We start from the raw sequence: 11,101 nt of genomic DNA on the forward strand, positions 1-11,101 counted from the left end.
CAGCCAGATTATTTAAATAAAAAATTTTTTCCATCGATATTTATAATTTTCATCCGGATTGCTTGCGAAAAAAGCTTGCTAAAATTGTAAGGTTACTTTATCGGAAGATTTCTGCAAGGTTACGTGCTATATGGGTAAAAATATTTTGGGAGTATAGTTTTGTGACAAAAATTAAGCTCAGATACAAACTATTACCAACCTTAAAATGAAAAAACTTAATAAGCCTTTCAAAGTAGAAATTATGAATCTCTGAAAATTGCATCATATTTTTTTCAATATATTGTGAATTAAATCATGTAGTTCTCACAAAAAATGTTGAATGATTTGAAAGTTTTAATTACTCAATTAAAATGCAATTAGAAAGTGATGATTCAATGCATGATGGTGACTATGATCCACAAAATATATGCGTCCAGCGTTAACTCAAATTCTTCAGCCACAATCTGGTAATATATTGCTTCATTCAAGTTAAAACAATATATTTTTTTCTTTTTAAATATTCTTTGATTTCGTTCTAATAAATTACTATTATAGAAAGCGATGATTCCATGAACGATTCTGATATTACACGCAGAAATTTGATCAACACTATTCAGACAGAGGCACAAGTTCATAACCCTCGGTCCGGTACTGTATTGGTTTTTACATAATAAATTTCTATACAAAGTCTTTATGCGGTAGTGGCACTAGTGAAAGAACATTTGAAAGGACGCATGTTACAGATATTCTATAACTGATTAAAAAATATAAAAATTATTCTTCAAACTTATTTTCATTTTGAATCTAATGTTTTATCATAAACTAAATTTATAACAAATTGGGATCCAAAAGTATTTTTTAACAATTCCAAAAATTGTAATTTGTTGAACATTATGATAAATTAACAATTTGTTCTTTTACTAATGTTAATTCTTTTACTGGTGCAACTACCCTAAACCTGATTAATAATCATGTAATCGTTTAAGTAGTTTTACACCGTGGTAATCCAACTACTTTGGAAAAGCAAGTTTCTCGCACAGAAGAAGGTATGAATTTTAAGTTTAGCTGTGACATCAATACTTGTCCTAATTATTATGGAAGGTTTTTGACTTAACAGGTTCCTAAAGTGTTCTGAAGAACTTAGTTGACAGTAAAATCGTTTTATTAAATTTATGTAGATTCTGTAATGTTCTGGGTATTAAATTGTTAAAGTGTGACCATTTTTTATAAGCAATTCACGTAAAAGTTAGGTGTTGATAACGATACAGATTAAAATTAACATATTAAATTCAAAATTTGATCGAATGTGATTATATATATATGTTTAATTGAAACAATTATAATTATTTTGATTATAGTTTGTTTTATTTTACTAAAAATTTTTTGTAGAAATGGATGGTTTGATGAAAGACGACGACAATGAATTTGAAAATACTTCAAGCAATGCTCCTTCACCATTGCTGAGGAGGCATCCTTCTAAATTTGGTATTTCATAGTATTTTCATAACGCATGTAGTTAATCGCAACACAGCTACACAAAAAACTATATGTTCTGATCTCTTTCACGGTTATTTCAAAAGCCGGAAGTGATGAGATTAAAAATACTTAGATTTAACTTCATCGACCCTAAAATCATAAAGTAATTTTGGTAATACTTAAAAATCAGAATTTTTCATAATTTCAAAATTTAATTTCAAAAATATAACGTGATGCAGTTTAACAAACTTTAGACTCGGATTCTGCGACCACAAAAACATAAGATAGTGGCAGGGTAGTCGCACCTTAAGATCAGAACATCAATTTTTTGAGTGCCAATGTAATGAAAAGTATTATTGTGAATATTGATTTAATTTTTTATTTAGTTAAACTTTCCAAGGCAACTTCTGTTAATACAGAAGAAATTGAAGTTCTTCAAGGTATTGCTTTTTATTATATGTTAAAATATTATTGAATTTTTCATAACTCTTAATTATATCTTATTGATATATAGTTCAGTACAAATCCTACTAATATCCTATATTAGTAGGATAAACTGTCACTGTGGCCTGTGCTCTAGAGCTTTATCTATAATTATTATACCTAATTATATTGTTTATATGTTTTACGCATTGTTTTATTTACTTTAGATAGCGATGATTCGACGAAGGGTACTGAGGATAATTTTCATCTCTTTTCTCCTCAACCGACTTCAAAAAAGTTATATTTCGCAGTCTGGTATATTATTAAATTATTTAAATACATACGGGTATCAAAATAATCAGTTTTTTACTATGAATTTTAATTATAGATCCAATTTATTATTTATTTTAATTACTTTCATTACACAGAGAGAAATTTTACTTATGAAATTATTTATTTTTAAAACAAAATTCTTGAAATTAATCCTTCTACAACGAAAGTCTTTTTTGTACTTATTAATTACTTTATCTTTATTGAATTTTATCTTTAATAAAAGGCGATGAGTCAATGAACGAAGGCGCCAAATTACAAGGAAATAATGTCTCTCCATCTTCCCAAAAAAATAATAATGATAATTCTAATTCAGGTGCTAAATCATATTTTTTGTAATATTTTTCATAATTAGGAAAATTTTAATTTCAACTATATAACTAATTTTTTATACAGCTTCAGAAATTCAGAAGTCATCTCATAAAAAAAATAAGAAACAAGTAATTGGTAAGAGTTTTTAATTGTTTTCTTTATACTCCAAATTCAAATAAGACTTGAAAAGTATCTGAATTTTTCTAGTATTTTAAATTACTTTTTGCAAATTATAATTATGTTATGATGAACTAATTGTTACAAGCATATGTTTGAGATTACCCTGTAGACAAAATTTATGAGAATATTATACCTTAATTTTAAAATTGAATAAAATATTAATTTTTCTAGTTTTGTATATTAATGTAAAAACGTTCAATATTATATCCCACTATTTTCATAAAAAATTTGAAAAATCAAAGTAATGATTTTCAAATTTTTTCTTAATTGCTTCTTCATAGAAACATTGTTTTACCCGAACATTTCAAATTCAATTTTTTTATTTCTTTTTACTTTTTAAGATTTTAAAAATTTCAAAAATAAAAAAAACTCAAAAACTTTTTCAAATTTGTAATTTCTAAAATTTTTTATGTTAAGTGGAATCCTATATGATATATCTCACACGGGATCCCTTATGGGTCTCTGCAAGTGTTCTTTAAAGGACTTTTTCCTTATCGGATCCTATGTAGAAACTTAGAAATAACGTTTAGTAACTTAAAAATTGTAACTTTTTTACAAAACAAACATATATTTTTATCCCCCAACTTGTGGACCTATGATGTAATAGGTAAATGATTCTTTATTATTTCCTTATTAACTAATAGTTAATTTAGAGAGCGATGATTCATCTGACGATTGCACTATCCCAGTTAAAAAGCAGAAAGTAAGAAAAGCTGAGTCAAAGGAGAAATCAGTAAAGCACAAAATTACAAAACGGGATCGTAAATTCATGAAAGATTCTGGTACGTGTTTAACTACTTATTTTAATTTAAAAAATAGTAACATTTGCTATATAAATTACGTAATTCCAAATCAGAATAGAGAATATTTTATTTAAATGTTATAAAATCTTTGCAGAGCTTGATTTATAGAGTCAAGTTGCGAACTTGATTTAAAACATTTTCTTAATCCCTCTATCATATACTCTCTAAAAATTTCACAACCCACACATATATGTACATTTTAAAAGCTACTAGCATTGAACTATATAATTAAAAAAATTATCTAAGGCAGTTTATTTTAAACACAATTTTTTATTTTCAGTCATTTATAAAACATAAATTAATCAAAAAATTGTACTTATCAAAGAATGAGTTTTTCACTTAAAATGTATTTTTCATTATTTTAATTTCTGTAAGTAAAAATAAACATTATACTATAAAACACAAGGGTCATTCATAAACGTTGCTACGTAGTTTATGAATGACAAAATGCTTTTTTAGGCACAAATTTATTCATTTTCATTCACAATTTTTTCAAGATTGACCAGAATTATTTTATAAAAAATTCTAAAACGACCAATAAACGTTATCTAAGTCATTTCACTACTACTAGATATCCTTCTGTAAGATTGCAGGAAGGACATAGGATTAACTAAAGTATTTTGTTCACTACTCGTCATAAAAATGATATATTTAAATTATCACTAGATTGTTTAAGAGAATAGCCATAGTTCAGTATGGTAATACATTTGATTATAACACAATAAATATTTTACACACAATTTTCAAAATTGTACAAAATCGATGTCCTGATAGTTGTTAACACCATACTCAAGTGTGAATACAAGCTAGAGACCTTTTTGCATAACCCAGTAAAAAAAACTAATTCAAATGAATTGAAACGAATTAACATTTTTGGTAGGCTCCAATTCGTATTTGTCACAAAGCGGGATTCACTCAAGCTCTTTGTATATTCAATTGAATTTAATTCAATATGTACCAATTTGTCCAAACGAATTCGCATTCGAAAGAAATGGCCAAGGAATGCATTGAATTCGTGCTAACGAATTGAAAAAAAATTAAAGGCTCAAAACTTCTCCAGTGAATTGGTACGAATAGAAGGTTCGGAAGTTCAATACAGTTTCACGAATTCAGGAAAATTGCATCATGGCTCCAATTCGTATTTGTCACAAAGCGGGATTCATGAAAGCTCTTTGTGAATTCTTTTTAATTCATTTCAATTTGTTTTCGTTTACTGGGAACACATATAACTAAATTAGCCTAAAAATAAGTATATATACCTACACAATAACAAAATGTTTTGGAACAGTAATTTTATGGTACATCCAGAAATAAGTTTCTTTATTTCAAAGAAATTTTCTATGAATCAAAGGAATTTTTGCATTTTTATAGGGTTAAAGAAAAATTTCTTTGATTTAAAAAAATTTTTTCTTAACTTTTTTGTACATTATTTGTACCAATGATTTTAATTGCAATTTTCGTTAAATATGAAAAATTCATAATTAAATTAATAAATTATACTCTAGTCATTTTTTATAATCAATAAAGAGAAACCATTAATCTATTTTGACTGCAACTCTGGTAATTACAATACAAGAAAGCGCCTAAATTCCGACTGTTATTTTATTCTAGACTCTGAAGAGAGTGAAAGTGAAAAAGAAACTATTAAAAAGTATTCAATAGTTACTGAGACTAAAAAAAGTGGAAGAAAGGTATATATGTATTTACACGTATTTTCAAAGAAATACCTTAAAAGCCCCATATCTAATTTATATTTATTTTAAATTATTGGTATTTTAAAGTCGGAAAATATTGAGGGAAGACTTACTTTTGAAAAACAAAAAATTGCAAAAAATATATTTTTTTCTACACAGAAAAAACCAGAATTCATTTTTGTTGTTTATTGTTTTGAGTTCCGTATAAAAATGAGTTAACAATAAACTTCAAGTTATTCACAATGAACCTGCTCTGTATCAAATATCAATTAAGGTTAGATTTCAATAAAATAACAGATGTTTTATTTATTATGTTTGTAGTAACTCTTTAGACATACCTTTTAGACGATTGGCACCATCATCCGTCAATGGACATGATTTTTGAACCTAAAAGTTACTTTATTACTTTCAAAAATACAGGAGATAAACTTATTAAATTGAAATCTCTTTCTTTGCAATATGGTTTATTTTAAAACTATTTGGCTAAAACTGTGAGATTGTTCTTGTTGCTTATCAAAATGAGTATTATACGTGGACCATTTTGAACTCAGGTTGTTTCTGTGTACTTCTTTGCTTAAAAACTTTTTTTATATTAAAGTATTATATATTATTAAACATATTATATTATTAAATTTTCTTTTCGAGGAAGCAAAATATTTACGAAGTTAACATAAATATAATAATGTCAACAATACAAATAGACAGCGGTTTTTAATTTTGTTTGAGATGACCTATATTAATATTATTGTAAGAATGATGTTTCTTTATGTCAGGTTGAGAAAGTTTATTTAGGAAAAGAAGAATATATAAAAAAAGACACATGGGATGCAATTAACACTCTAGATGATTCAAAGTTCGTAAAATACTTAGCAGCGGCTATTTGGACCCGTTCTGTACTTGTAAATCGTTGCATTAAAAATACGGGAAGGTTAATTCCATTGCCGGATAGGTCGCCTAGAAAACTTCTTACTCCTAAAAAGAAAAGTGTTGTAGAAGGTGAGGATTATTATTTGTCTAAGAAATTATTGTACTGTAGAGCTAACACCTTGACCTTTAATACAATATTACTGTGTTTTAACTGAGAAAATGTTATAAATGAAATGTCTATTTAAGATCTGAAGGAATGTAAAAAGGACGTCCAAAAGACGTCTTTAAGACGTACTTTAGACGTTCTTTCTTATGTCTTTTAGACGTCTTTTGAAACAGACATAGAACGTCTTTTAGTTGTCTTTTTGATGACTCAGAGACATTACCATAATTGTCCCCGATATTGTCCGCGGACAAAAAGGGACGTCTTTTAGACATCCCTGTGCCCACTGAGAAAGAGATTCTAGAAATTAAAATTATAAATCAATTATAAATTAAATAAGTTTATAAAATATCTCTAGGATATCTAAAATATATTCAAAATATAATTAAAAAAAATTTGATATTTTTTCACGCATTGACTGTAAAATGTAACCTCTTTTTTAAATATCTGCTTTAAAAATATTCGAATTTTAATTGATCCAAGAGATATCTCTAAGATGGCAATTTTTTATGTTCTAGTAATATTATCAGGACATTTTAGACCCATTTTTATTAATATCCTTAGAATGTTCTGTGTATATCTTAAAGATATCCTAGATATATCCTGTGGATGTCCTGTATATATACTGAGGACAATATATATATATATATATATATATATATATATATATATATATATATCCTATTATTGTAAGGGGCTCTGCTATTTTAGCCGTACAAATATTGATATTAATACTCACATATAATTATAATTCTGTCTTTTTACTGTTTGGTAAATTGTAATGTACATGTCGTAGGCAAATAGAAGAATTCGTCATTTAGCTAAATGCCTAGGCAATTAGCTAAACGGCGCCGAATAGACAAATGAGCTTCATTATTACTGTTATTCGTCTATTCGCCTGGAAGGATTAGGCAATTAGCTAACTGGCTAGGCATTTAGCTATTCGACAAACGCAGTTTAGGCAAATAGAAGAAAATGATATATTGAAAAAATATTTTCATTTATTACAAAGATTAATTTATCATTTTCCCTTATTCGTCACAAATCAAAGTTTAGCACCAACGTAGCAGTGAAACGCCACCCTATTGAAAATAAACACATGCAGATTTGGACACATGAAAATACACGAGGAAAAGTTTTTACACGTGTAACTACACATGTAAATACATGAGAAAAAATTATTACACGTGTAAAAAAATTTTCCTCGTATATTTACATGTGTAATACATGTTCAAATCGGCACATGTAATAAGCAAAAATTTACAGGTGTAATTACAAGTGTAAATTTTCACTAGTTAATTTTATATTGAAAAACTAACAAAAACAATAGTCAAATGGGAAACTTTGTTCCTTCGAAACACGACTTTTGTCCAAGTCAAAATAATCACCAATCTGCAACTACTTGTTGATCCTTCAATAATAATCACTACACAAAATTTTCGTTAACAAATCTTTATTAATTCAATATCAAATCCTCCACACAACCGAAGTAAAAAATCAACACCCCCTCGTAAAATAAACTATCATTTCTCTCAAATTTGCTTCTCCGTTGCAAATCTATCGATAGAATTTTGTGTCTAAATGCTTAATTATGACAGAAAAAAGTAATGCATGTATGAGAACAATTTTTTTATTAACAGGGGGATAAGGTATTGAAATTTTTTTGCATTTAAAAAATTTTCTTTAAATGAAAGCATAATATCTCCAGAATAACGTGTTAAAATTTCAAGTTAATTGAAGCAAAATTGACAGAGTTATGAGTATTTTAGTTCCGTTGGTATACAGGACAACTTTTTTTTATTGCACTGAATGAGAAAACTCTCATTCAGTCTCTCAATTCTTAATATTTTGTCATGCAAATTTTGGAAAATATTGTTAAAATGTTGCAGTTTTATATCAAAATTGATAAAATAAATTAACTCTCTCTGTATCGACAAAAATTCCTAAAAATTGCTAAAAAAACCTTAACCCCCTTAAGTATTACCTTTCTAAAATTAAATTTAACATCAAGTTGAAACAATGCGAAATATTAAATTAACTTAAAAAATTATTTATATGTTTATATTTTAGGTTTACAAATTTTTTTAAAATTGATAATTAATTTTAGCCTGTTTTAATGACTACCTTGATGAAAGGAAGGTTCACGGAGTGGAAAAAGGAACTCGACTGAAAAAATGTGGATACTACATTAGCCAACATATTGGCAGTTTGAGAAGTCAATTGTACCCTGAAATGTCTCAAAGTAGGAATACACTAATATAAAATAAGTAACACATAAAATTTTCGTTTAAAATAGTAAATATTGGAGTCATAGATTTTTTTTTGAGATTCCCGAGTTCCTTAGAAAAAAGTACTTTTATAGTGGTGACGTATCTACTGACTGCTTCATCAAAAATCAAAATGAAAAATATTTACTGCTGGTGAGAATAGCTCGTAATTGAGCGAAGGGTTCATGAAAAAATTAAAAATTGAATGTTCGGTGAATTTTTTTAGTAGAAATTACTGTTTTTAAGACCATTTAAACCATGTAAAATTGGTTCTAATAAATAAACAAAAAATGTCTTCCTTCGATAACTATATAACTATACCTACTACATCTATTAACAGAAAATATTTTATTTTTCAAATTTTCAATGAAGCACAGGGTTCTGTAGTGACGCGTGTCTAGAGGTTTTTGACGTATTTTACATGGGTATTATATGTAAAATACGTATTTTACCCCTACCATAAAAAATGTATTGTGTTTGAAATTTTTGAGGTAATTTACACATGTAATATACGAAAAATACTCATGTAATTTGCCCGAGGTATATTACGTACCCAACCCTGATGAAGCAGTCAGAAGATATCGTGGCTCCCGCAAAAGTATTCTTTTTTGGAAGGGGCTTCAAAGATCTTATTACTATGGCCCCGATTTTGAATATTTTTTAAAGATTGTTTAAGATTTATTTACAAAACAATAAATATAAAATTTTTAAATATAAGCTAAGACACATTTTTGACTTTAGGATAAAATATTTATTTTTATTATCAAACTCAAAATTTATTAAATTCATTTCTCATTGTATTTACATCAAAATCAATAATTTTTTGATATCATTGTGGAATAGAATAATTTAGATTACTATACTAAATCAATTAGATGTTTCAAATAATTAAAACTTTAGCCAAAGAAAAAGCACTCAATATAATTTAAATAAATTTCAGACAATAAGAAGCATACTCAAGAGCCAGATTCAGAAGAGGAAGATTAAATTCCGAGTTGAAAGTTTTATAGTTTAGTCCGTTCAATTTCATTTTATTAAGTTATTTAGAGTAATTAATTTTCATAAATTCATTTCAATTTCTTTTTTCTTCATCTATTTTTTTCTATTATTACTATTAAAGTTCAGTTCAATTTACTGTTTTATATATAAAACAAAAACTATTTAATTAAATAAAGCAATACAAATTGTTATGCGTTTTTACACAATTTTTATCTAATAGATATTAAAATGATTGTAATTAATACACCTGAGTAGCACAACATTTGAGCTCAATATTGTACCAATATTACCTGGCAATGTTAAATGTACCTATATATATATATTTAACATTATGCTACTGCCTACCAAGTTACAAAAAATATAGTAATGCTACCCCATACTATCAAGATGTTACTCCGCATGATATTGATAGTAACGGTTACTATCTAGATAGCTGTCCGTATTTGTAGCATTAAAGATGGTCACCCTAACCACAATTATGTTACCCACTACTATAAATTTCACTCCGTGATATCTTAGACAATTAATTCATAGTCAGTTTCTTAAAATTATCACTTACCTAAAAAAAATTTCAGATTTACCTAAAAATGCATTTTTATTATTTTTAAGAATGTTGGGGAATTGTGGACCATTGCCTGAATTGAGTTCAAAATAAAAATAACGATTAAATATATTAGAAACATTAAACTTAAAAAATGACACAAAAATAAAAAACGATTTTTTGAAAATTACAACTAAGGTTGCCACCTTAAAATTGTCGAGAAATATTGTGACAATTTAAGCTCAAATATTGGTTTGTCGGATAAATAAGAAGAACAAATATAGTTAGTATGAGAAGAAATTTAAAAATGTATTTGAACAGCTATAGTTTTAATTCTTTATAAATGCAAGTACTTCAATATAATTTAAACTGATATACAAAATTGTTATGATGGACTAGTTGTTTCCATTCATATTTTAAATGCAATATGTTAACCTTTGTATGAAGAAAATCTTTTCTCAAAACATAAAATTGTTATTAAATATTTTTGTCAAAACTAATACCTTGTTTTTGAATTATTCAATACAGACTAATAATTTTATATATATAGAAAATTTTTTGAAAATTTCAATAGACAATACTAAGGGAAAATTGGACTAAAGTATGTAGTCTCTAGAAAATGAATGGAACATAAGATTTTTTTCTGATTATTATAGTTTATTTACTCCCAAGTACATACATCAACTTATTCTATAAATACAAAAATTCTTACAACTAAAATTATACTCTTACAACTTAACCTAATGCAACTTAACCGCTGTTCTCAACATAACCTACTCGCATCTCTCTCAATCTCTCAGTTCGCCAGTGCCGGGCTTCCGTTTCCAGTTCCTTTTTTGCCCATTCTATCTTCGTCTTACTTCGCCCACCCCTTTTTATTTTTACTTTAACCCCTATTTCCACTTTAGTTTCACATCTTTTTCAACCATCCATCTTTTTCAACAAACTTTAGACCATCCACCCAAATACAATCTTTACTCATTCTTACCACTTTTCCATTCACTTTCTCAGACCACGCTCTTTCTTTCAGTAGCCACATAATCCTTCCTTCTCTCCAGGTTCTTTCC

The 11,101-nt window shown here is 27.0% G+C and overlaps 1 protein-coding gene across 4 annotated transcripts; it reads left to right on the top strand.

Moving 5' to 3' along the window:
- The first annotated feature begins 401 nt into the window (after positions 1-401).
- On the top strand, positions 402-10,140 carry LOC122501535 (metabotropic glutamate receptor-like protein P). 4 transcript variants are annotated; one of them, XM_043611071.1, is made up of 13 exons: positions 402-446; positions 535-627; positions 969-1,025; positions 1,369-1,464; positions 1,842-1,895; positions 2,106-2,126; positions 2,435-2,524; positions 2,605-2,655; positions 3,345-3,482; positions 5,115-5,194; positions 5,971-6,193; positions 8,335-8,469; positions 9,435-10,140. In XM_043611071.1, the coding sequence occupies exons 1-13, from the start codon at positions 407-409 to the stop codon at positions 9,479-9,481; spliced, it is 1,125 nt and encodes a 374-aa protein (XP_043467006.1). In that variant the 5' UTR covers positions 402-406; the 3' UTR covers positions 9,482-10,140. The 4 variants fall into 4 exon arrangements, with proteins under 4 accessions (XP_043467006.1, XP_043467007.1, XP_043467008.1 ...); XM_043611072.1 differs by having other exon boundaries at positions 3,354-3,482; XM_043611073.1 differs by lacking the exon at positions 969-1,025.
- Positions 10,141-11,101: the final 961 nt, after the last annotated feature.

The sequence above is a fragment of the Leptopilina heterotoma genome, unplaced genomic scaffold, assembly GCF_015476425.1.
Source record: "Leptopilina heterotoma isolate Lh14 unplaced genomic scaffold, ASM1547642v1 Lhet_210, whole genome shotgun sequence".
Classification (NCBI taxonomy): Eukaryota; Metazoa; Arthropoda; class Insecta; order Hymenoptera; family Figitidae; genus Leptopilina; species Leptopilina heterotoma.